Source organism: Pseudophryne corroboree, chromosome 7 (genome assembly GCF_028390025.1).
Source record: "Pseudophryne corroboree isolate aPseCor3 chromosome 7, aPseCor3.hap2, whole genome shotgun sequence".
Lineage (NCBI taxonomy): Eukaryota > Metazoa > Chordata > Amphibia > Anura > Myobatrachidae > Pseudophryne > Pseudophryne corroboree.
The window spans coordinates 259944087-259968055 of record NC_086450.1 but is presented as its reverse complement, the minus strand read 5'-3'; the positions used below and the strand labels follow the sequence as shown (position 1 = coordinate 259968055).

The 23969-nt window shown below is 49.9% G+C and overlaps 1 protein-coding gene and 1 long non-coding RNA gene across 5 annotated transcripts in view; one reads left to right on the top strand and one right to left on the bottom strand.

Annotated features, from left to right (window-relative positions):
* The window catches only part of VPS16 (VPS16 core subunit of CORVET and HOPS complexes), a 959900-nt gene extending 957371 nt beyond the window's left edge, over positions 1–2529 (bottom strand). For 2 of the 4 annotated variants that reach the window (XM_063934117.1, XM_063934116.1), the window contains exon 1: positions 2324–2529. In XM_063934117.1, coding sequence (XP_063790187.1) covers positions 2324–2373 — 50 coding nt within the window. In that variant the 5' untranslated portion in view covers positions 2374–2529. The remainder of the gene's footprint in view (positions 1–2323) is intronic. The other 2 variants (XM_063934114.1, XM_063934115.1) reach the window with 1 other exon arrangement.
* Positions 2530–2595: 66 nt separating this feature from the next.
* The window catches only part of LOC134945070 (uncharacterized), a 123742-nt gene continuing 102368 nt past the window's right edge, over positions 2596–23969 (top strand). Inside the window, exon 1 of the long non-coding RNA XR_010182034.1 lies at positions 2596–2674. This is a non-coding gene — a long non-coding RNA (uncharacterized LOC134945070). The remainder of the gene's footprint in view (positions 2675–23969) is intronic.

The following is a 23969-nucleotide window of genomic DNA, read 5'->3' as shown; positions in this document are numbered from 1 at the left end:
ACCTGTAAATTCATGATTACAGGCTCTAAATTCACATCCACCTCGACGGGAGCAACGTATAACATCAAACATGTGCTTACTTGCACAACAACACATGTTGTCTATGTAATTACATGCCCATGCAAGTACCAATACGTGGGAAAAACCATACGCAACGCCAGGGAACGCTTTGCATTACATAGATCTGCACTAAAATCAGCACTTTCAACCAAGAAGTCTGAACAACCGGTCGCCAGACACTATTTGGAAAAGCATCACACTTTAAAGGATCTACAGTTTCAAATTATAGATCATATACCTTCCAACTTAAGAGGTGGCGATAGAGCCGGTATTTTACTTAAACGGGAGGCTACGTGGATGTTCAAACTGGACACCGTCAGACCAAAGGGTCTTAACGACAGAATACAATGGAGCGTTTTTTAAAATAAACCCCCATATCCATAATCATCCATCCAAATGACCCTTCCAAATGCTCATAACTTACTATAGTCGGAAAAATTATTCATATACCTCTGGGTCAAAGACCACCTAATATGTCTCTAATCGGTTCAACTTAAGTGTTTCCTTGTATTTATCATTCCAATTTATTGCCATTGTTTATGTATTTTTATACATGTAAGTGATGTCTTTACATCAGGCAAGAATAGATGCCGCTTTCAATCATTCTAGACAGTCATGTTTTTTAATTTGACGTTATATCTTAAATGATTCTTCCATCTCTGCAACACTAATTTGCACCATTGCACTTTCCCAGCTCATCTCACTCCTCCTTCGCGACCCTGACACTCGCGTCAGCCACAAGCATCCAGGACAACCGTGGCGTCGGGCTGCCATGGCAATGCGATGGTCCGTGACGCGCAGGAGGATCACGTGCACACGGTGCACACACGTCATCACACTCGGGACGGAACCACCACGCTCCCCCGCACGCTACTGTCCTTCCCACTCGTGGGTCTCCTTCACCATAAAGGTAACCGTTTTATGTTTTCTTGTCACTCTGTATTTTGGCTCACCTTGAAAAAGGGGCCTGTGCGCCCCGAAACGTTGGAATATGTAGCCTGTAACATGGAATAAAAAGCACCAGCACTTTATTTTCATTTGGCTTTGTCAGTCTCTGAGTGCCGCTGTTTGCTATACAGATATATATATATATATATATATATATATATATATATATATATATATATATATATATATATATATATATATATATATATATATATATATATATATATATATTTATTTTATTTTTTTATTTTTTTTATTATTATTATTTTTTTTTTATTATTATTTATTTATTTTTCTATATGAAGGAGGGGGAATATTAGAATTATATTAACTATATACTTTATGCACGCCACAGGAAATTACATGAAAAAAAGTTACCACCTCAATCTGAGGACTTTGTGTGCTACTAAATCATCAGCACACACTTTCACCTACCCTACACTAGGTTCAAAGCTACACATAAAAACAGGTATGGTTCATAGGATCAACCACACTTAGGTCGACAGTCACTAGGTCAACGTTTGTTTGTTTTTACTTTTATTGACGTCGTTTTCTTCGTAAAGTGACTGGAGACCCCAATTAGTGCACCGTATCCCCTTGCATGGCTCGCGAAGGTTACCGTTCCCAATTGTAGTCCACGTGGATCATTAAGTATGAAAAAGCTCAAAAACTAGGGGGGGGGGGTTGAAAACTCATGTCGACCTAGTATATGTCGACCTATTGCCTTTCGAGTGATAGCGGTCAGCCTAATGACTGTCGACCTAAAGACCGGATACCCATGAAAACAGTTGTATTTTTGCTTACACTGTCCACAGTTACATTTACACGCCCTCTCTGAATTTTGGGCAGATTACCCCGCTAAACCTCTTCAGATTAATGGGTAAATGCAATGTGCACTCAGTTTGAGAGCATACACAGTTCAGTTGATACACTCCACAGAAAGACGTTCAACGCAGCTTGTATTGTGCAATAAATTCACTGTAAAAACCTGAAAATTTCTACATATTAACATCAGGACATTGTCATGGTGGGGGAAATACCATTAATCTAATAAATTTATAAGTCAGAACATTTCTTTAAATATCACATTTACTAGCAAGGTATAAACCACTTGCAGCAACTTCTTTAGTTTACTACATTAAACTGCTCCTCCAAACCCCTTGTTTATATGAACAGCTGCACAGCTATATACACCCTTTACTGGGATACAAACATGTTGGCCACTTTAAAAAATGGTGTGATCGTAAAAAATGTTTACAAACCTTTCAATATAAAGATCAAGGCATCCAATGATTACAAGTTACTTGATACTCACCGGTAGTACACATCACCCATAGGATACCAGTTAGCAGTGCAAAAATCCATGTTGACGAAGACGTTCCAGTCCTGTTAGAATTTACTCTAAATCCCAATACCGTACGTTAACATGGGGAGCCGCAAAATCAGCAGGCTGCAGGAGTCATGTGACAGAAACACCCGCTTCCGCTCAGGTGACAATGTGTGTGTTTCCTTTTTGTGACTGAGCTTCCGCTGTGTTTTGGGGAGGAGACTGAAGCTGGGAGCCTAGCTCCTCCCCCTTGCGTCGTAACTCCTCCCCCTTACGGAAAAGGACCCTTAGCCCACTTGATTCTAGCATCTACCAGCCTTGGATACGTGATGGATCAAAGTAATTCACCCTTGGGATTTAGGGGTCTATTTACTAAGCTTAGGATGGAGGTAAAGTCAATGGCTATAAAGTACCAGCCAATCGGCTCCTGTCATTTTTTCAAAGACAGTCCTTGGCATGGCAGTTAGGAGCCAATTGGCTGGTACTTTATCTCCGTTGACTTTATCTCCATTTAAGGCTTAGTAATAGACCCCTTAGTTACAATGTAATATTTGTGTCCGACAGAATAGAGGGAATCACGTTTATACTGTAATCACCATCTTCTTCCTACAGTCGGAGTCACTGCATGTATGATAAGCGAAATCGAATCTAGTCACCTTGCGGTGGCCGATATGTGACAATGAAAAGGTTTTATCTTTCACTGTTTCTAGCACCAGAATACATTATTTCTCCTAGGTCCTAGAGAATGCTGGGGACTCCGTAAGGACCATGGGGTATAGACGGGATCCGCAGGAGACATGGGCACACTATAAGACTTTGAATGGGTGTGAACTGGCTCCTCCCTTTATGCCCCTCCTCCAGACCCCAGTTAGATTCTGTACACACTAGGGGAGCTCTACTGAGTTTCTCTGGAAAGACTTTATGGTAGGTTTTTTATTTTCAGAGAGACCTGCTGGCTACAGGCTCCCTGCATCGTGGGAGTGAGGGGAGAGAAGTCAGACTTACTTCTTCTTAGTTCAAAGGCTCAGTTTCTTAGGCTACTGGACACCATTAGCTCCAGATGGTTCGATCACTTGGTGCGCCTAGATGCTTGTTCCCGGAGCCGTGCCGTCACCCCCCTCACAGAAGACAGAAGCCGGGTGAGTATTAGAAGAACAAGACTTCAGTGACGGCAGCAGACTTTAGTAACGGAGGTACAGCGCAGAGGTCACGCTGCGCTCCATGCTCCCACACACCAACGGCACTCACAGGGTGCAGGGCGCTGGGGGGGAGCGCCCTGGGCAGCAAGTTACTGAAAGTCCTTTCACTGGCAAGAGCTGCATATTCAGTGCCCGGGCACTGTGTACGAGACCCCCGCCAGTATAAAGCAGCGGTCGCGCTGCGCGCCATTGCTCCCACACATCAACGGCTTTTCAAGGGTGCAGTGCGCAGGGTAGGGGCGCCCTGGGCAGCAATATACTCTCCATTAAGCCAGGTTAAACACGTATACAGCCAGCATAAAAAGCTAAAAACATGATTCAGCGCCATTTTCTACATGTCCCCGCCAAAACAGTGTACAGTGTAAATGATGGGGGGGCACAGTGATTCGTGCAATATTGTATGAAATATAGCACTATCCTAGATAATGGGCATGTAATCAATTGAGTTGTGCATATATGTCTGTGTTTTCCCTGTCAGATATACCCACTATGGGGTATATGCAATTCACGGCGAATCGCGGCAAATTATCGCCGTTTTTTAATTCGACACAATTCGACAGGTGAATTCCGGCAGGTGGCTGCCGGAATTCACCATATTCAATGAAAAACGGATTCGACATTCCCGCGGGCGAAAAACGGACGATTTGCCGGATTTTGCCGCAAATTAAAAAAACGGGGAAAAACCCGGAAAAAAATGGCGTGGGGTCCCCCCTCCAAAGCATAACCAGCCTCGGGCTCTTCGAGCTGGTCCTGGTTCTAAAAATGCGGGGACAAAATTGACATGGGATCCCCCGTATTTTTAAAACCAGCACCGGGCTCTGCGCCTGATGCTGGTGCAAAAAATACGGGGGAAAAAAGAGTAGGGGTCCCCCCGTATTTTATACACCAGCATCGGGCTCCACTAGCTGGACAGATAATGCCACAGCCGGGGGTCACTTTTATACAGCGCCCTGCGGCCGTGGCATTAAATATCCAACTAGTCACCCCTGGCCGGGGTACCCTGGGGGAGTGGGGACCCCTTCAATCAAGGGGTCCCCCCCCAGCCACCCAAGGGCCAGGGGTGAAGCCCGAGGCTGTCCCCCCCATCCAAAGGCTGCGGATGGGAGGCTGATAGCCTTGAGTAAAATGACAGAATATTGTTTTTTCCAGTAGTACTACAAGTCCCAGCAAGCCTCCCCCGCAAGCTGGTACTTGGAGAACCACAAGTACCAGCATGCGGGAGAAAAACGGGCCCGCTGGTACCTGTAGTACTACTGGGGAAAAAATACCCAAATAAAAACAGGACACACACACCGTGACAAGTACAACTTTATTACACACTGCCGACACACATACTTACCTATGTTGACACGCCGACTGCCACAGTCTCCGACGATCCGAGGGTACCTGTTAAAAAATTATACTCACCTTCCAGCGTCCAGAGATAAATCCAGATAAATCCAGAGACAACATCACGGCAGTCGCCCATGTAAATCGACAGGGAGGCACAAGAAGCAGGATGGCAATGGCAGAAGCCACAAGAATTCTCCGATGGGCGGAGAATCATGTACTAGCACTGTCAGCAGTGTTCATTCCGGGAGTGGACAACTGGGAAGCAGACTTCCTCAGCAGACACGACCTCCACCCGGGAGAGTGGGGACTTCATCCAGAAGTCTTCCAGATGCTGGTAAACCGTTGGGAAAAACCACAGGTGGACATGATGGCGTCCCGCCTCAACAAAAAGTTAAAAAGATATTGCGCCAGGTCAAGAGACCCTCAGGCGATAGCTGTGGACGCTCTAGTGACACCGTGGGTGTACCAGTCGGTTTATGTGTTCCCTCCTCTGCCTCTCATACCAAAGGTATTGAGAATAATAAGAAAGCGAGGAGTAAACACAATTCTCGTGGTTCCGGATTGGCCAAGACGAGCGTGGTACCCGGAACTTCAAGAGATGATCTCAGAGGACCCGTGGCCTCTGCCGCTCAGACAGGACCTGCTACAGCAGGGGCCCTGTCTGTTCCAAGACTTACCACGGCTGCGTTTGAAAGCATTATCACCGCATATGGCGGAAATATGTTGCATGGTGCGAGGCCAAAAAGGCCCCAACAGAGGAATTTCAACTAGGTCGATTTCTGCATTTCCTGCAAGCAGGAGTGAATATGGGCCTAAAACTAGGCTCCATTAAAGTACAGATCTCGGCTCTGTCGATTTTCTTTCAAAAAGAACTAGCTTCAGTACCTGAAGTTCAGACATTTGTGAAAGGAGTGCTGCATATTCAGCCCCCGTTTGTGCCTCCTGTGGCACCTTGGGATCTCAACGTGGTGTTGAGTTTCTTAAAATCACATTGGTTTGAGCCACTAAAAACCGTGGATCTAAAATATCTCACGTGGAAAGTGGTCATGTTATTGGCCTTGGCTTCAGCCAGGCGAGTGTCAGAATTGGCGGCTTTATCATGTAAAAGCCCTTATCTGATTTTCCATATGGATAGGGCAGAATTGAGGACTCGTCCCCAGTTTCTCCCTAAGGTGGTGTCAGCGTTTCACCTGAACCAGCCTATTGTGGTGCCTGCGGCTACTAGGGATTTGGAGGACTCCAAGTTGCTAGACGTTGTCAGGGCCCTGAAAATATATGTTTCCAGGACGGCTGGAGTCAGAAAATCTGACTCGCTGTTTATCCTGTATGCACCCAACAAGCTGGGTGCTCCTGCTTCTAAGCAGACTATTGCTCGCTGGATTTGTAGTACAATTCAGCTTGCACATTCTGTGGCAGGCCTGCCACAGCCAAAATCTGTAAATGCCCATTCCACAAGGAAGGTGGGCTCATCTTGGGCGGCTGCCCGAGGGGTCTCGGCTTTACAACTTTGCCGAGCAGCTACTTGGTCAGGGGCAAACACGTTTGCAAAATTCTACAAATTTGATACCCTGGCTGAGGAGGACCTGGAGTTCTCTCATTCGGTGCTGCAGAGTCATCTGCACTCTCCCGCCCGTTTGGGAGCTTTGGTATAATCCCCATGGTCCTTACGGAGTTCCCAGCATCCACTAGGACGTCAGAGAAAATAAGAATTTACTCACCGGTAATTCTATTTCTCGTAGTCCGTAGTGGATGCTGGGCGCCCATCCCAAGTGCGGATTGTCTGCAATACTTGTAAATAGTTATTGCTAACTAAAGGGTTATTGTTGAGCCATCTGTTGAGAGGCTCAGTTGTTTTCATACTGTCAAACTGGATATAGTATCACGAGTTGTACGGTGTGATTGGTGTGGCTGGTATGAGTCTTACCCGGGATTCAAAATCCTTCCTTATTATGTCAGCTCGTCCGGGCACAGTGTCCTAACTGAGGGTTGGAGGAGGGTCATAGTGGGAGGAGCCAGTGCACACCAGGTAGTCATAAATCTTTCTAGAGTGCCCAGCCTCCTTCGGAGCCCGCTATTCCCCATGGTCCTTACGGAGTTCCCAGCATCCACTACGGACTACGAAAAATAGAATTACCGGTGAGTAAATTCTTATTTTTTCCATTTTATTACAAGTTACTTACTGAGGGCACCGTGGCACATGAGTTACCAGAGGAGTGCCGGGCTGTATTGTATTGTATTGTATTGTATATATAGTAGACAGTAAAACTCAGGGCACAGGGGTTTGTACTAAAGGGGGCAACAAGCAAGGCACAGGGGACTGGACGGGGGCGGCACGCAGAGCACAGGACTGTATGGGGGATTATCACTCAGGGCACAGGGGACTATACAGGGGGATGACACATAGGGCGCAGGGGACTATACAGTAGGGTAATGCACAGGGCGCATGGGACTATACAGGTGGGCAATACACAGGGCACAGGGGACTGTATAGGGGGCGAAACACAGGGTGCAGGGGACGGTTAGGGAGGGGTGTCATGCAAGGTGCAGGGGACTGTATGGGGGGGCAACACGTAGGGTGCAGGGACTTACGGGGGGGGGACACGCAGAGGACTGCAAGGGTGGGGGTGACATGCAGGGGACTGTACAAGGGGACAACACGTGGGGCACGGGACTGTATGGGGAGGCGGTGCGCAGGGGACTGTATGGGGGGTGACACGCAGGGTGCAGGGGACTGTACAGTGGAGCAGGGCACAGGGGATTGTACAGGAGGGCGACACACAGAGGACTGAGGGGGTAGGGCAGGATGCAGGGGACTGTACAGGGTGGTGACACACAGGTGCAGGGGACAGTACCGGGTGTAAGCGACATGCTGGGTGCAGGGGACTGTACTGAGGGGGTGAACATGCAGGGTGCAGGAGCCTGTACAGTGAGGGCAACATGCAGGACGCAGAGAACTGTACGGGGGGGGGGGGGGGGGGGGGGCGACAGACAGGGGGCAGGGGACTGTACGAGTGCGGGGGCAACATACACGGGAATGTACAGGTATAGGGCGACATGCAAGGGACTGTACGGGGGTGTGTGTGTGACTTGAAGGGAGCAGGGGACGGTACCGGGGTAAAGCAACACGCATGGTACTGTACTAAAGGGGGGAAACATGAAAGGCACAGGGGATTGTACGGGGGGTGACACACAGGGTGCAGGGGACAGTACTGGGAGAAAGCAACACTCACGGAGCAGGGGACTGTACTGAAGGGGGGACTGTATGGGGGAGTGGCATGCAGGGTGCAGGGGACAGTGCGGGGGTGACACGCAGGGCACATGGAACTGTACATGGGACAACACGGAGGGTGCAGGGGATTTTACAGGGAGGGGGAAACGCAGGGCACATGGGGACTATACGTGGGAGGTGACACGCAGAGCATAGGGGATTGTACGGGAGGTGACAAGCAGGGCCCAGGATACTGTACGGGGTGGGGTTACATGCAGGGGACAGTACCGGAGGAAAGCAACACGCAGGGTGCAGGGGACTGACTGTACAGGGGTGGGCAAAACGCAGGGCACTGTATGGTGGGGGTGACACACATAGGGTGCAAGAGACTGTACCAGGAGAAAGTGACACGCAGGGCACAGGACTGGGTGAAAGCAACCTGCAGGGCGCAGGGGACTGTACGGTGGCGACAGGCAGGGTACAGAGTACTGTATGCATGGGGGGGCAACACGCAGGGGAGTGTTCGGGGGTAGGGTGACATTCAGGACGCAGAGGACTGTACGTGTAAGGGAAAGGGGGTGGCATGCAGGGCACAGGGGACAGTGCTGGGGAAAGCGCCGCGCATGGCACAGAACATGGGGAAAGCAACACGCAAGGTGCAAGAGACTGTACTGAAAAGGGGGCCACACTGGCCACAGGAAACTGTGTAGGGGGACGACGACACGCAGGGAGCAGGGGACTGTATGGGTGGTGATACCTAAGGTGCATGGAACTGTATGGGGGCATACAGTGGGGGGCTGGGGTTTTCCGGGTACATAGTACGGGGGGAGGAGTGGGGTAGCCAGGCACACAGAAGGGAGGAGGCGCAGGGGAGCCGGGCACACAAAACGGAGGGAGGAGCAGGGCAGATAGAACCGGGAGGGTAGCCAGGCACACAGAATGAGGTGGGGAGCCGGGGACACAGAACCGGGGGGGTAGCCAGGCAGACAGAATGGGGTGGCACACTGCGGGGGGGGCAGGCACACCGCGGGGGGGAGCCAGGCACACCACAAAGGGGAGGAGCCAGGCACACAGCGAAGGGGGGGGGGGTCCGGGCACACAGCACGGGTGGGGGGAGCTAGGCACACAGTGGAGGGGCGGGGTTTTCCGGGCACACAGCACAGGGGGAGTGGAGGGGTAGCCAGGCACATAGCAGGAGGGGGGGGGGGGGCACACAGAACGCAATTAGTACTTGATAAATAGGCCCCTAATAGCGATATAAAAATAAACCATTTCCGGTGGTGGGTTGTGATAGACCCAGTACCCCCCCCCCCCCGCCGCTTCGTAGATAGTGGGTGTCAGGGAGACATTGGCGGACAGCGAGATGGCTGATGACAGGGATGGTGACATTGGGTGACATGGTGAGGGTGACATTAGGTGACAGGAGGAGGGTGACCGGGAGATAGAGGGTAACAGTGAGACGATGACAAGGAGATAGAGGGTGACAGGGAGACATTGGGTGAGAGGGAGTGGATGAGAGGGAGACATTGAGTGACAGGGAAATAGAGAGTATCAAGGAGACACTGGGTGATAGGAAGAGGGAGACAGGGAGATAATGGGTGACAGGAAGAGGGTGACAGGAGGATAGTGGGTGACATGGTGAAGGTGACAGGGAGATAGCGGGTGATAAGAAGAGGGTGACAGGATGATAGAGAGTGACAGAAACATAGAGAGTGACAGAAAGATAGTGGGTGACAGGAAGAGGGTAAGAGGGAGATAGTGGGTGACTGGGGAGGCAGTGTATGATAGCTGTGAAGTGGCTACAAGGAGTGATAATTGTAAGTTTACTTCTGGTGTGAGATGGACTGGTTCTCTCTGCAGACAGGGACCAGGCTGTTCCTCTTATCTGCCTAGCCTCAATCATCATCCCTGGTGGCACCGCCTCCCATCAGCATCAGTCTGTCAGTCACTCAGGAGGCAGAGGGTAGGAGTCCCAAGGGTCCTTAGTCATGGCCCATAGAGCAGCGTGACAGTGTAGTAATGAGTCCAGGGACAGATTGTGGACTATAAGTGGCCCTGGAAAAATATCTGGGAGTGCCCTCACATGGGCGGTGACAGGAAGACATTGGGGGTCATTCCGAGTTGATCACAGCCAGCAACTATTAGCTGCTGCTGCGATCAACAGTCCCCGCCTATGGGGGAGTGTATTTTAGCTTAGCAGGGCTGCGATCACTTGTGCAGCCCTGCTAAGCTAGACAAAATTCAAGCAGACTAAGAGTAGCCCTATACCTACTTACCCTGTGCGATGGATCCAGCGATGATGGGCCCGGCTTTGACGTAACTCCTTCGCCCTCTGTTGTCCTGGACACGGGTGGGTTTTTAACTCACCACTCTCCGAAAATGCTCTCCAACGGACCGGATCCGCCCATCCTCGCCTCCTTCCTGTCAATCTTCTGGTAGCTGCGACGTAATCTGGCGAGCCCTGTCGCTGGGCAACATTGCGCATGCGCACAGCGCCTGCCGCACCCATTCACACTGCAGAGAGAAACCGCTGCGTGCGAACGGGTCGGAATGACCCCCGTTGTCAGGGAGAGGGTGACATGGAACTAGTGAGTGACAGGGAGGGAAACATTGGGTGTCACCCACTTTCTCCCTGGAGTTAACACCCTAACTGCAGCCTACTCCTATCCCCACCCTAACTGCGCTCCAACCCTAACCACAATGTAATACTACCCTAACCCCACCCTAACTGCAGTCTACCCCTAACTGGTGTGTGGGGAAGGGGGTGATCGGTAATGCTGTGGATGGAGGGGTTAAAGCCATGAGGGAAGAGAGCAGGAAAGGGGAACTCATGTAGGCGAGGCAGGGCAAAGGTGCTGCAGATGGGGGTGAGGGTTGGTGTTTGTTGCTGTGAGGGGAGCAGGAGAGGGGAATCTGTGGGGGAGAGGTGGGGTTGGATGGATGCCTTTGTTCTGTAAGTGGAAGTTTGGAGCTGTGAGGGGAGTGAGAGCTGAAGAGGGGAACCCGTGTGCGGGTGGAGGGGGAGGGGTGTTGGAGCTGCAAAGTAACACAGGAGAGGGAAGTCTGTGCAGGGGAGTGTCGGGGGGTAGGGAGGGGGTAATGGTGCACAAAGGGGATGGGGGAGGTTTTTTTTTGGAGGTGCCATGGATGGGGGATGGGTAGGAGCAGTGGAAGGTACAGAGAGGACCAGAGAGAGAAGCCTGTGTGGGGGAAGGGGGAGGTTTTTTTGGGATGTGCTGTGGATGGGGGATGGGTAGCAGGAGTGAGGGCGCACACAGAGAGAACTGGAGACAGGAGCCTGTGTGGGGGAGGAGGGGGTGGTTCGGGAGTACCGCAAATATAGGATAGGTAACAGGAGTGATAGCACAGAGAGGACTGGAGACAGGAGCCTGTGTGGGGGAGGAGGGGGTGGTTCGGGAGTGCCGCAAATATAGGATAGGTAACAGGAGTGATAGCACAGAGAGGACTGGAGACAGGAGCCTGTGTGGGGGAAGAGGGGGTGGTGGGTTCGGGGGTGCCGCAAATATAGGATAGGTAACAGGAGTGATAGCACAGAGAGGACTGGAGACCGGAGCCTGTGTGGGGGAAGAGGGGGGGGTTCGGGGGTTCCGCAAATATAGGATAGGTAACAGGAGTGATAGAACAGAGAGGACTGGAGACAGGAGCCTGTGTGGGGGAAGAGGGGGGGGGGGGTTCGGGGGTGCCGCAAATATAGGATAGGTAACAGGAGCGATAGCACAGAGAGGACTGGAGACAGGAGCCTGTGTGGGGGAAGAGGGGGGGGTTCGGGGGTGCCGCAAATATAGGATAGGTATCAGGAGTGATAGCACAGAGAGGACTGGAGACAGGAGCCTGTGTGGGGGAGGAGGGGGGGGGGGTTCGGGGGTACCGAAAATATAGGATAGATAACAGGAGTGATAGCACAGAGAGGACTGGAGACAGGAGCCTGTGTGGGGGAAGAGGGGGGGGTTCGGGGGTTCCGCAAATATAGGATAGGTAACAGGAGTGATAGAACAGAGAGGACTGGAGACAGGAGCCTGTGTGGGGGAAGAGGGGGGGGGGTTCGGGGGTGCCGCAAATATAGGATAGGTAACAGGAGTGATAGCACAGAGAGGACTGGAGACAGGAGCCTGTGTGGGGGAAGAGGGGGGGGGGGGGGTTCGGGGGTGCCAAAAATATAGGATAGATAACAGGAGTGATAGCACAGAGAGGACTGGAGACAGGAGCCTGTGTGGGGGAGGAGGGGGGGTTCGGGGGTTCCGCAAATATAGGATAGGTAACAGGAGTGATAGCACAGAGAGGACTGGAGACAGGAGCCTGTGTGGGGGAGGAGGAGGGGTTCGGGGGTGCCGCAAATATAGTATAGGTAACAGGAGTGATAGCACAGAGAGGACTGGAGACAGGAGCCTGTGTGGGGGAAGAGGGGGGGGGGGGGTTCGGGGGTGCCGCAAATATAGGATAGGTAACAGGAGTGATAGCACAGAGAGGACTGGAGACAGGAGCCTGTGTGGGGGAAGAGGGGGGGGGGGTTCGGGGGTGCCGCAAATATAGGATAGGTATCAGGAGTGATAGCACAGAGAGGACTGGAGACAGGAGCCTGTGTGGGGGAGGAGGGGGGGCGGGTTCGGGGGTGCCGAAAATATAGGATAGATAACAGGAGTGATAGCACAGAGAGGACTGGAGACAGGAGCCTGTGTGGGGGAAGAGGGGGGGGGGTTCGGGGGTGCCGCAAATATAGGATAGGTATCAGGAGTGATAGCACAGAGAGGACTGGAGACAGGAGCCTGTGTGGAGGAAGAGGGGGGGGGGGGGTTCGGGAGTGCCGCAAATATAGGATAGGTAACAGGAGCGATAGCACAGAGAGGACTGGAGACAGGAGCCTGTGTGGGGGAGGAGGGGGGGTTCGGGGGTGCCGCAAATATAGGATAGGTAACAGGAGTGATAGCACAGAGAGGACTGGAGACAGGAGCCTGTGTGGGGGAGGAGGGGGGGTTCGGGGGTGCCGCAAATATAGGATAGATAACAGGAGTGATAGCACAGAGAGGACTGGAGACAGGAGCCTGTGTGGGGGAAGAGGGGGGGGGGGGTTCGGGGGTGCCGCAAATATAGGATAGGTAACAGGAGTGATAGCACAGAGAGAACTGGAGACAGGAGCCTGTGTGGGGGAAGAGGGGGGGGTGGGTTGGGGGGTGCCGCAAATATAGGATAGATAACAGGAATGATAGCACAGAGAGGACTGGAGACAGGAGCCTGTGTGGGGGAGGAGGGGGGGGGGTTCGGGGGTGCCGCAAATATAGGATAGGTAACAGGAGTGATTGCACAGAGAGGAGACAGGAGCCTGTGTGGGGGAAGAGGGGGTGGGGGTTCGGGTTGCCGCAAATATAGGGATGGGAGGACAGCCAGAAGCTGGGCAGAGAAATGGTGGGAAAGACAGATGCTGGGCAAAGAGAGGGTGGGCAGAGAGAGAGTGGGCGGACAGCCAGATGCTGAGCAGACAAAGTGTGGGCCAGCCAGATTCTGAGCAGAAAGAGGGATGGAAAGCCAGGTGCTGGACAGGAAGACAGATGCTGGGAAGAGGCAGTATGTGACAGCCTTATGGTGGGCAGAGAGAGGGTGGGAGGCATGATGGGCAGAGGGGGTGGGGGGAGTCATATTCTGGGCAGAGTGAGGAGACAGACAGATGCTGGGCAAAGGGTGGGGCAGCAAGATGCTGGGCAGAAGGCGGAGAAGGCAGATGCTGGGAAGAGAGAGGGGGGCAGATTCCAAGCAGAGATAGGGTGTCACAGATGTTGGGTAGAGGGGGGTACAGATGGTAGGCAGAGAGAGGAGGGCAGCCAGATTCTGGCCAGAGAGAGGTGTGGGACAAATGGTGGGCAGAGAGAGGGGTGGCACATGGTGGGCAGAGAGGGGTGGCACATGGTGGACTGAGAGAGGGGGAGACAACTGGTGGGCAGAGAGAGAGGGGGAGACATCTGGTGGGCAGAGAGAGAGAGGGGGGGGAGACATCTGGTGGCAGAGAGAGAGAGAGGGGGGGGAGACACCTGGTGGGCCGAGAGAGAGAATGATGGTTGGCAGAGAGAGAGGGGGGAGACAGTTGGTAGGCAGAGAGAGGGGGAGACAGCTGATGGGCAGAGAGAGAGGGGGAGACAGCTGGTGGGCAGAGAGAGAGAGAGGGGAGACAGCTGGTGGGCAGAGAGAGAGGGGGAGATAGCTGGTGGTCAGAGAGGGAGAATGATGGTGGGCAGAGAGAGAGAGGGATAGACAGTTGGTGGACAGAGACAGAGAGGGGGAGACAGATGGTGTGTACAGAATACAGAGAGAGACAGAAGCAGTGGGTGGCAGAGATAGGCAGGAGCTATGGGAACAGGAGCATAACCCGTAGAGCCAGGCTGATTACTCACAGATGGGGGGCCATGCTGAGAGATCCTCGATGTCCCAGGGGTCAGGAAAGCAGGTGCCAGTCTCCTCCAATTGGGTGTTCTTCTTATCAGCGTGCGCCAAGCTTCTCCAATCAGAGCTCAGCACTTGCTCTTCTGAGTTGTATTGAGATAATGGGAGAGCCTCAGCACTGCAGTGGATGGGTTAGAGATGCATTTGGAAGGATTTTCCCTCTCCCTCCCCGCAGTTTATAAAGACAGCTTAAAAAAAAAATCCCTAAACTGCATGCAGACAGTCTCCTGGGGTCGCTTATATCTGTCAGTAATCGTGCACTGATCCCAGCGTGCATTGGCCCTCCCACCGACCCTGTTCATCCATGCCCTCTTGACAGCTGGCGCTCAGAGGCAAATCCTTCCTTTGCCTCCCGGAGTTACGCCACTGCACTCTCGATTCTCCTCACCTCAAATCGCCATGCCGAGACCTTAACTTCCTGGGAGGAGCTGTGCGCTTCAGCTCCCCTACCTGCAGCCAGCCGCATGCCTTCCTCTGTGTATTTAAGGACTGAGGCAGCTGCTGCTCCTTAGCTCGCACTCTATAAAAATAATTATACAACAATCAGATGTGCGACAGATCGTGGCCAGGAGGGGTTTCTAGGTACTTGGAACCCCCCCCTCTGTGCGCATGTGAAGTAGACTCTCTATATCTCATAGATAAATGGCATGGAATAGGTAATATATGTTTGTGGTAGTTGTGAAACATTTGGCATAGAACAGTTAATTTGGAAATACATTTGACTTTAAGGTTAATGGTACCTGTGCAATTATGTAATCTGTAATGGTAATTAGAACATTAGACAATCTGTAGCATAGCATTCCTGGTATGGTGATTTATAACAGATTGTAGTGGTTTTATATAGTGTATCTTACTGAAATATAGAAGTCGACACATACTTCCTTTTGTTACTGTGGTCATGTGCTTGTAGCAATGGCATGCTGGTATTTGTGGTTACTTGGTGATCTGATCTTGTGATGGCTCATATAACATGGACAGCATACAATGGGGTATATTTACTAAGCTCCCGATTTTGACCGAGATGCCGTTTTTTCTTCAAAGTGTCATCTCGGTTAATCTCGGTCATTTACTAAACACTAATCACGGCAGTGATGAGGGCATTCGTAATTTTTTGCAAGTTCAGGTAAAAAATTACGAATGAATACACCATCGGTCAAAACGCGGCTGTTTAAGTATGAATCTCGGTCATTTACTAAGAAGTGCAAAGCCAAAAAAGAACAAACACTGCCGTGAAAAATTACAACTCGTAAAAAAGTGCTTAAAAAAAACAGACCTTTTTTTTTTATTCGTGATTGGATAGGCATGCACGGATCCATGAGATCCGTGCATGTATATCAGTGGGAAGGGGTGGGAAAGTGCTTATTTTTTAAAAAAAAATTGCGTGGGGTCCCCCCTCCTAAGCATAACCAGCCTCGGGCTCTTTGAGCCGATCCTGGTTGCAGAAATATGGGCAAAAAAATGACAGGGGTTCCCCCATATTTAAGCAACCAGCATCGGGCTCTGCGCCTGGTCCTGGTCCCAAAAATACGGGGGACAAAAAGAGTAGGGGTCCCCCGTATTTTTAAAACCAGCACCGGGCTCCACTAGCTGGACAGATAATGCCACAGCCGGGGGTCACTTTTATACAGCGCCCTGCGGCCGTGGCATCAAAAATCCAACTAGTCACCCCTGGCCGGGGTACCCTGGGGGAGTGGGAACCCCTTCAATCAAGGGGTCCCCCCCCCCCAGCCACCCAAGGGCCAGGGGTGAAGCCCGAGGCTGTCCCCCCCCATCCAAAGGGCTGCGGATGGGAGGGCTGATAGCCTTTGTTGTAAAATAAAAGATATTGTTTTTAGTAGCAGTACTACAAGTCCCAGCAAGCCTCCCCCGCATGCTGGTACTTGGAGAACCACAAGTACCAGCATGCGGCGGAAAAACGGGCCCGCTGGTACCTGTAGTACTACCACTAAAAAAATACCCAAAAAAAGACAAGACACACACAACGTGAAAGTATAATTTTATTACATACATACACACATACATACATACTTACCTATGGCCCCACGCAGGTCGGTCCTCTTGTCCAGTAGAATCCAAGGGGTACCTGTTGAATAAATTATACTCACGAGATCCAGGGGTCCAGGCTCCTCGGCAAATCCAGGGTTAATCCACGTACTTGTTAAAAATAAAAAAACGGTATTCCGACCACGAACTGAAAGGGGACCCATGTTTGCACATGGGTCACCTTCCCACGAATGCCAGAAACCCACTTTGACTTCTGTCTAAGTGGGTTTCTTCAGCCAATCAGGGAGTGCCACGTTGTAGCACTCTCCTGATCGGCTGTGTGCTCCTGTACTGAGTGACAGGCGGCACACGGCAGTGTTACAATGTAGCGCCTATGCGCTACATTGTAACCAATGCTGGGAACTTTCTGCTCAGCGGTGACGTCACTTTAGGTCAACCGCAGGGCAGAAAGTTCCCATCATTGGTTACAATGTAGCGCATAGGCGCTACATTGTAACACTGCCGTGTGCTGCCTGTTACTCAGTACAGGACCACACAGCTGATCAGGAGAGTGCTACAACGTGGCACTCCCTGATTGGCTGAAGACACCCACTTAGACAGAAGTCAAAGTGGGTTTCTGGCATTCGTGGGAAGGTGACCCATGTGCAAACATGGGTCCCCTTTCAGTTCGTGGTCGGAATACCGTTTTTTTATTTTTAACAAGTACGTGGATTAACCCTGGATTTGCCGAGGAGCCTGGACCCCTGGATCTCGTGAGTATAATTTATTCAACAGGTACCCCTTGGATTCTACTGGACAAGAGGACCGACCTGCGTGGGGCCATAGGTAAGTATGTATGTATGTGTGTATGTATGTAATAAAATTATACTTTCACGGTGTGTGTGTCTTGTCTTTTTTTGGGTATTTTTTTAGTGGTAGTACTACAGGTACCAGCGGGCCCGTTTTTCCGCCGCATGCTGGTACTTGTGGTTCTCCAAGTACCAGCATGCGGGGGAGGCTTGCTGGGACTTGTAGTACTGCTACTAAAAACAATATCTTTTCATTATCACAAATGGCTATCAGCCTCCCCATCCGCAGCCCATTGGATGGGGGGGGGGACAGCCTCGGGCTTCACCCCTGGCCCTTGGGTGGCTGGGGGGGGGGGACCCCTTGATTGAAGGGGTCCCCACTCCCCCAGGGTACCCCGGCCAGGGGTGACTAGTTGGATTTTTGATGCCACGGCCGCAGGGCACTGTATAAAAGTGACCCCCGGCTGTGGCATTATCTGTCCAGCTAGTGGAGCCCGGTGCTGGTTTTAAAAATACGGGGGACCCCTACTCTTTTTGTCCCCCGTATTTTTGGAACCAGGACCAGGCGCAGAGCCCGATGCTGGTTGCTTAAATATGGGGGAACCCCTGTCAATTTTGTCCCCATATTTCTGCAACCAGGATCGGCTCAAAGAGCCCGAGGCTGGTTATGCTTAGGAGGGGGGACCCCACGCATTTTTTTGGGGGGTTTTTACATTGTTTAATTTAAAAAAAAAAAAATAAGAACCCCAGCACGGATCACACAGATCCGGCCGAGATTGATTGTAAAAAAAAACGGCAGTGTTTTGCTAATCACTGCCGTAAAAATAGGTAAAAAAAAACGAATGACATCGACATCGGAAGAAAAGAAAAACCCGAATACGACAGCTTAGTAAATCCATCGTAATCAATTCAAAAAGTTGCAGTTTTACACTGTCGATGTCATTCGTGATTGAACTTTGACCTATTTTCGGGAATTACGAATCTTAGTAAATGTACCCCAATGTTGGTCTTGGAAGGCTGTAATAAGTTAGCATAAAGGAGGATGTGTTTGTCTCAAAGGTACTGACCGGAGTTGGTATATAATTACTGGCTACATTATATAGCATAGCCAGCATACAATAAGCTCTGGCTATTGAGATACTGTGTTGGCTTGGAATTGTAAAATCAGCACATAAGCATTATGTTGTAGCTTCTACATTCTGGAATATAGTGGAGTCTTGCAGAGATATGTAGTCTATAAAATGGCTTCTGCTATGTGACTTTATGGCCTAGCAAAGAATGCCATGTGTTTGAACCTGAAATCTAAAATGGCCACTAGCATCCCCTTTTGAACCATGTGTTACAGACATTGGAATCATGGGAGGTTTCCCAAAATGGAGCCTAGCTTCTGTCCCATGCGGTCTGTGGACCTCCCCCGCATACTCACACACACACATACATAAACCAAAACCAATCCCCTTAGATGTCTGTTCAGATAGATATTTTTCCAATATCTATCAATAAATCTAGGGTTTCATTTTATGTAATCTGTGATTTAGCCGAGTGCTTGGAGTGATACCTCCCTAGTAATATATATATATAAATATATATATATATATATATGGAGAATGGAAGGCGGCACTCAGGAGGCTTTCACAAACGTAGAAAACGTGCTTTAATGTGCATCAACGTTTTGGGAGACGCACTCCCTTCCTCAGGACACAGCAATACAAGTGATCACAGTGATAAAACAAACTTAAATACCTTACCGACTCCTGGCTCGGCCACCTCCGTCACGGCCAGTGGCGTCCCGATCCACGGAGCCCGCACTTCCGGTTTCGGCTGAACCCGCCCCTTCCGGATGACGTTGCTCCGTTGCCGGGCGACGCAGCCGCGGGGAGGACCCACACGAGCAAGAGACCAGCGTTGTCATGGCAACATGTTACTATAACAACAAAACAAAAATACATGAACATGCAAAACCGTGCAAATCAGACCACTTGCGTGGATGTAAAAAATGCACGGAGGTGGCCGGAGGTGGCCGAGCCAGGGGTCGGTAAGGTATTTAAGTTTGTTTTATCACTGTGATCACTTGTATTGCTGTGTCCTGAGGAAGGGAGTGCGTCTCCCGAAACGTTGATGCACATTAAAGCACGTTTTCTACGTTTGTGAAAGCCTCCTGAGTGCCGCCTTCCATTCTCCATATTCAGAGCTACTTTGCTTAAGGAGGGCACCGGAGCAGATTCCCTGCGGGAAAGAGGAGTGCCAGACCAAGTAGAGCGATATATATATATATATATGTAGTAACAAGATCACTGGAATAGTGTTTGAGGGCAGGTATGTTTGTCCCAGGTTCTTGTCTTACATGTATTAGGAAAATGTTTTGTTTTGTCAGAACCTTTTCAGTTTATTGGCAAAAGTTGGATAAAGGCCCTGAATATAGGGCAAGTTCCAGACATTGGGCCCAGTTTGGGTCTTTGGCCTCACAGAGGGCTAATCAGGGTTTCAGCTGTGTAAGTGGGTTATAGGGCTGCTAGCCTGATTAGTGTGTGCAGACTGCCTGGGAAGACTGCAGGATCTCTGTGAGAGAAACACGCTTCCTTATACAAGTGAGCCAAACAGTGTTCACTGGAGAACTCTGTGTTTTTGTTTAGAAACAGTTAGGAACGTCTTGTGTTTAGTTAGTGCCTGTCTGGAGAGAAACACGCTTCCTTATACAAGTGAGCCAAACAGTGTTCACTGGAGAACTCTGTGTTTTTGTTTAGAAACAGTTAGGAACGTCTTGTGTTTAGTTAGTGCCAGACAGGCAAGGTATTTTCTTTTGATGTTTGTTTTGTTTTCTCTTTAATAAAACTGGTTGTGGCCAGTGGCACCATAAGAACTGGACTTGTATGACTTCTCAGCTGCTGCCGGCTGCCATCTACCCCAAGAAACGGGGTCCGGTTCCCTACTGTGTTACAACTTGGTGGAGAATGCGAGCATGCCGTTCTGCGCATAAATGAAAGCCGCAGCTTTATGAGGCCTGCAGAAAACGGTGGTTTATGCAGATACAGCCCAGTGTGAAGTTGCTGAGACTCACCCCTGAGTGTTTCATATATGTCCTGGGTGAAAGCAGCTACAAAGCCGCCTGAAAAATATGTTGACATGGAGGAACTGCTCAAAGCCTTGCTGCAAGCTACAGCGGCTCAGCAGGAGGCCATCAGACAGCAGCAGGTGGCAATGGAGGAAAATTGGAGGCAACAGCGTCAGGATAGAGAGGCCTTAGCAGAAGTGGTGCAGAGCCTTGGAGCCCAGATTGGAGATGTGGCCGTCAGTGCTCCGACCAGCTCTAGTTCTATACCAGCCAGTCACTTCCTGCAGAAAATTACAGAGGCTGATGATGTGGAGGCCTACCTGACCATGTTTGAAAGGACTGCTGAGCGTGAGAACTGGCCGAAAGCACAGTGGGCCAGTCTGCTGGCACCTTTTCTTTCAGGTGAGCCCCAAAAAGCATACTTTGATTTAAGCCCTGCCGAGGCTCGGGACTATGATAAACTAAAGACTGAGATCCTGACCCGCCTGGGAGTCACGCTGTCAGTACGAGCACAACGGGTGCATCGTTGGGTGTACGCCATGGAGAGGCCTCATCGCTCGCAGATGCACGACCTTATTCAGCTAACAAAAAAATGGTTACAGCCAGAGACATTAACTGGTCCCCAGATGGTTGAAAGAGTCGTCATGGACCGCTATTTGAGATCTTTGCCCGTGGTCCTGCGCAAGTGGGTGAGCCATGAAAACCCGGATACTGCTGACCTGGTAGCAGTACATGGTAGAGAGGTACTTGGCGGCAGAGGAACTACTGATGACCACCCAGCAACCCATAGAACCTCGACAGCGCCCTTCCGTAAATACTGGTAAGACTGTTCCGTGGGAAAACGTTGCTGGGCGGATAAGAGAACGCAAGCCTGGAGAGACTGTAAACACTGGCCCTGGAGATAGGCCAATGGGGCTAGAAAGGTCTATGCTGCCCAAACGGGTTGATAATCGTGTGGTTAAATGTTTTAGGTGTGGTATGCCAGGTCATGTTATTGCCAATTGCCCAGTCACACAAGAACCCATGCAATGTGATGCTGCCTTTGAATGTCGCAGAATGTCTTTCTTTGCTAGGTTAGCCTGTACTGTGGTACCTTCACCTGAGCTGGAAAAACAAATGTGTGACGTGTTCTTAGAGGGTAACCGGGTAGAGGCCTTGCTAGATTCAGGAAGTTTAGTTACCCTCGTGAAAGCTGGGTTAGTGAACCCCTTAAAGGTCCAGCAAATACCTATTGGGGTAACTTGCATACATGGGGATACCCAACATTATGTCACTGCTGAAGTGAACATAGAAACTTGTTGTGGGTCAGCAATAGGCCATAATAGGGAGGGATTTTCCTCATTTTTGGAAACTGTGGGAATCACGTTTATCAACAGATATGAGAAGTAAAGAGCCAGTTGATAATCACGGTGATTTTATGGATGTACGTGTGTCTTCGGAACTTTCTGACACTTTGCCTTTTGCTAGCTTGGCTGCGGAAGTGACAGATGGGGAGTCCAGTGAAGACCCTCTTGCTGGGAACAGAGACATAGTAGTTTGAACTGAAAGCGTGCCTGACCTGGAGGTAAAGTAGGATCTGTTTGCATCTGAACAGTTAAAGGATCCTACCTTAATAAAGGCTAGAGAGAATGTTAAGATTGTTAATGGGGAACCTGTGGTACCAGGTGACAGGGTTACGTATCCCCACATGGCCATCTATAATGAGCTCTTGTACCACATTGTCAAAAGGGGTGAGGATGTGGTGGAACAGCTGGTAGTTCCCCAGCCTTATCGGAGAACAGTACTAGATTTAGCTCATAGTCACGTTACAGTAGGACATTTAGGGGCAGAAAAAATCACTGAAAGAGTTTTACAAAGGTTCTTTTGGCCAGGGGTTTATAAAGAAGTGTCTGAATATTGTTCTTCCTGTCCTGAATGCCAGTATCATGCCCCTAGACCCCATTTCAGGAGCCCACTAGTTCCCATGCCTAATATAGAGGTCCCGTTTGACAGAATAGCCATGGATCTCATGGGGCCCTTGTTAAAATCCGCTCGGGGCCATCAGTATATACGTGGGCGTACCCGGACGCTCCGTTGCGTAATATACGCTGCGTGCGTCGGCCTTTGCGTGCGCGAGTCTCAGTCTTTTGTTAGAGACACGTGTACGCAAAGCAAATATCCACCGTAACACAATTTTACACATTTATCAATGTAGATGATCCTCGATCATCTACCGAACACCACACCAATCTCTCCTTGTATCTTTAGGTAGAGCTGCATGCGTGCTTTGCAATTTATCCATTAATGTATTACTTTTATACTTTAACTATGAAATAGCGACAAATCTCTCTTAGCACGTTTAGCAATTATAAAATGGCAAACAGGAGAGTGATATATGAAAATACACGAATAAAAAGAAATGCAGATATATGCGTGTGTACGTACGCAAGACAGAAAATAAACAGTTTTAAAAGACACTAGCGTTTTGTTCTTACCTCCTGTTCCGGATTCCCTCAGCACCCTTTACTAAGCGAAGCAGACGCTTATCCAGACAGCACTACGAGGAATATGACCTCCCGCCCTTTGCTGATGGATAATGTCTGCTGAAATTACCTAGTATAGATATGTGAAGGACGGACGAGCCGCCAATTGATAAAGCTGAATATTTATCTTACTTAAAACCCTTTAAGAGGTCTAAGAACACTGTACGCTATTGACGTCTGGAGTACCGTAAGGGTACGCACGTTGCGTAACAATCGCTTAGCCGTAGTCGAGACGCTCACGCGTTACGTTCGCTCACGGCCAAGAGATCACAGACAGGCCCGCTATTGGCTGCCGACTAACGTTATGGTTCGCTATAGCGTAGCGGACGCTCGGGACCACGAGGAGATCACCAGCGGCGCAGACGCTCACAATGGTAAACCATGAACAATGTATTATACAGAAAAACCTTAGTGTAATGGTGGGGTGTAGATGCAACACAATGTAACCTTATTAACTTAAAGCTGTTCGAGCGTCTCCGACGCTCTGAGAATACTTAACACTATAAGAAATACACAAATACCGGGCTTAGGGTCTAACGCCTTATATGAATGTTATACTTGCAAAAGAATAATACAATACAAGTCATACACTACCAATATAACATATACTAACTAACCAGATAACTACACAGGAAATACAATACAATACAAGTACGTTTAAGGGAAAATGAGAGAAAGAGGAGAAGAGAGAGAGAGATATGGCCCACAATACCAATAAAGACAATATGATTGCGGAGAAAACTTACGCACAAGGGGAACGATCGCATGCGCCTCTGGATATCCAGCTCCCGATTATCAGCAATGAGAACCGTTGAAGAGTGAGCTGGATATGATCGGCTTGTCTATTTATGCCCCACACACAATACAATTCAATGGTCCCTACAATCTCATTGTTCATTGGACACAGGAATTCGTCTTCGCATTATAACAAAAGGTCATAGGTTGATTCATACAGGTGGGCTGTGACTATTTCCAACTGCTCAGGTGGGTGGGAAACTAGGTTTCCCGCCGCATGGATAAGTAAGTGCAAATAATAGTAAAAGTACATAAACTTCTTATGTCCATAACTATTCGCACGA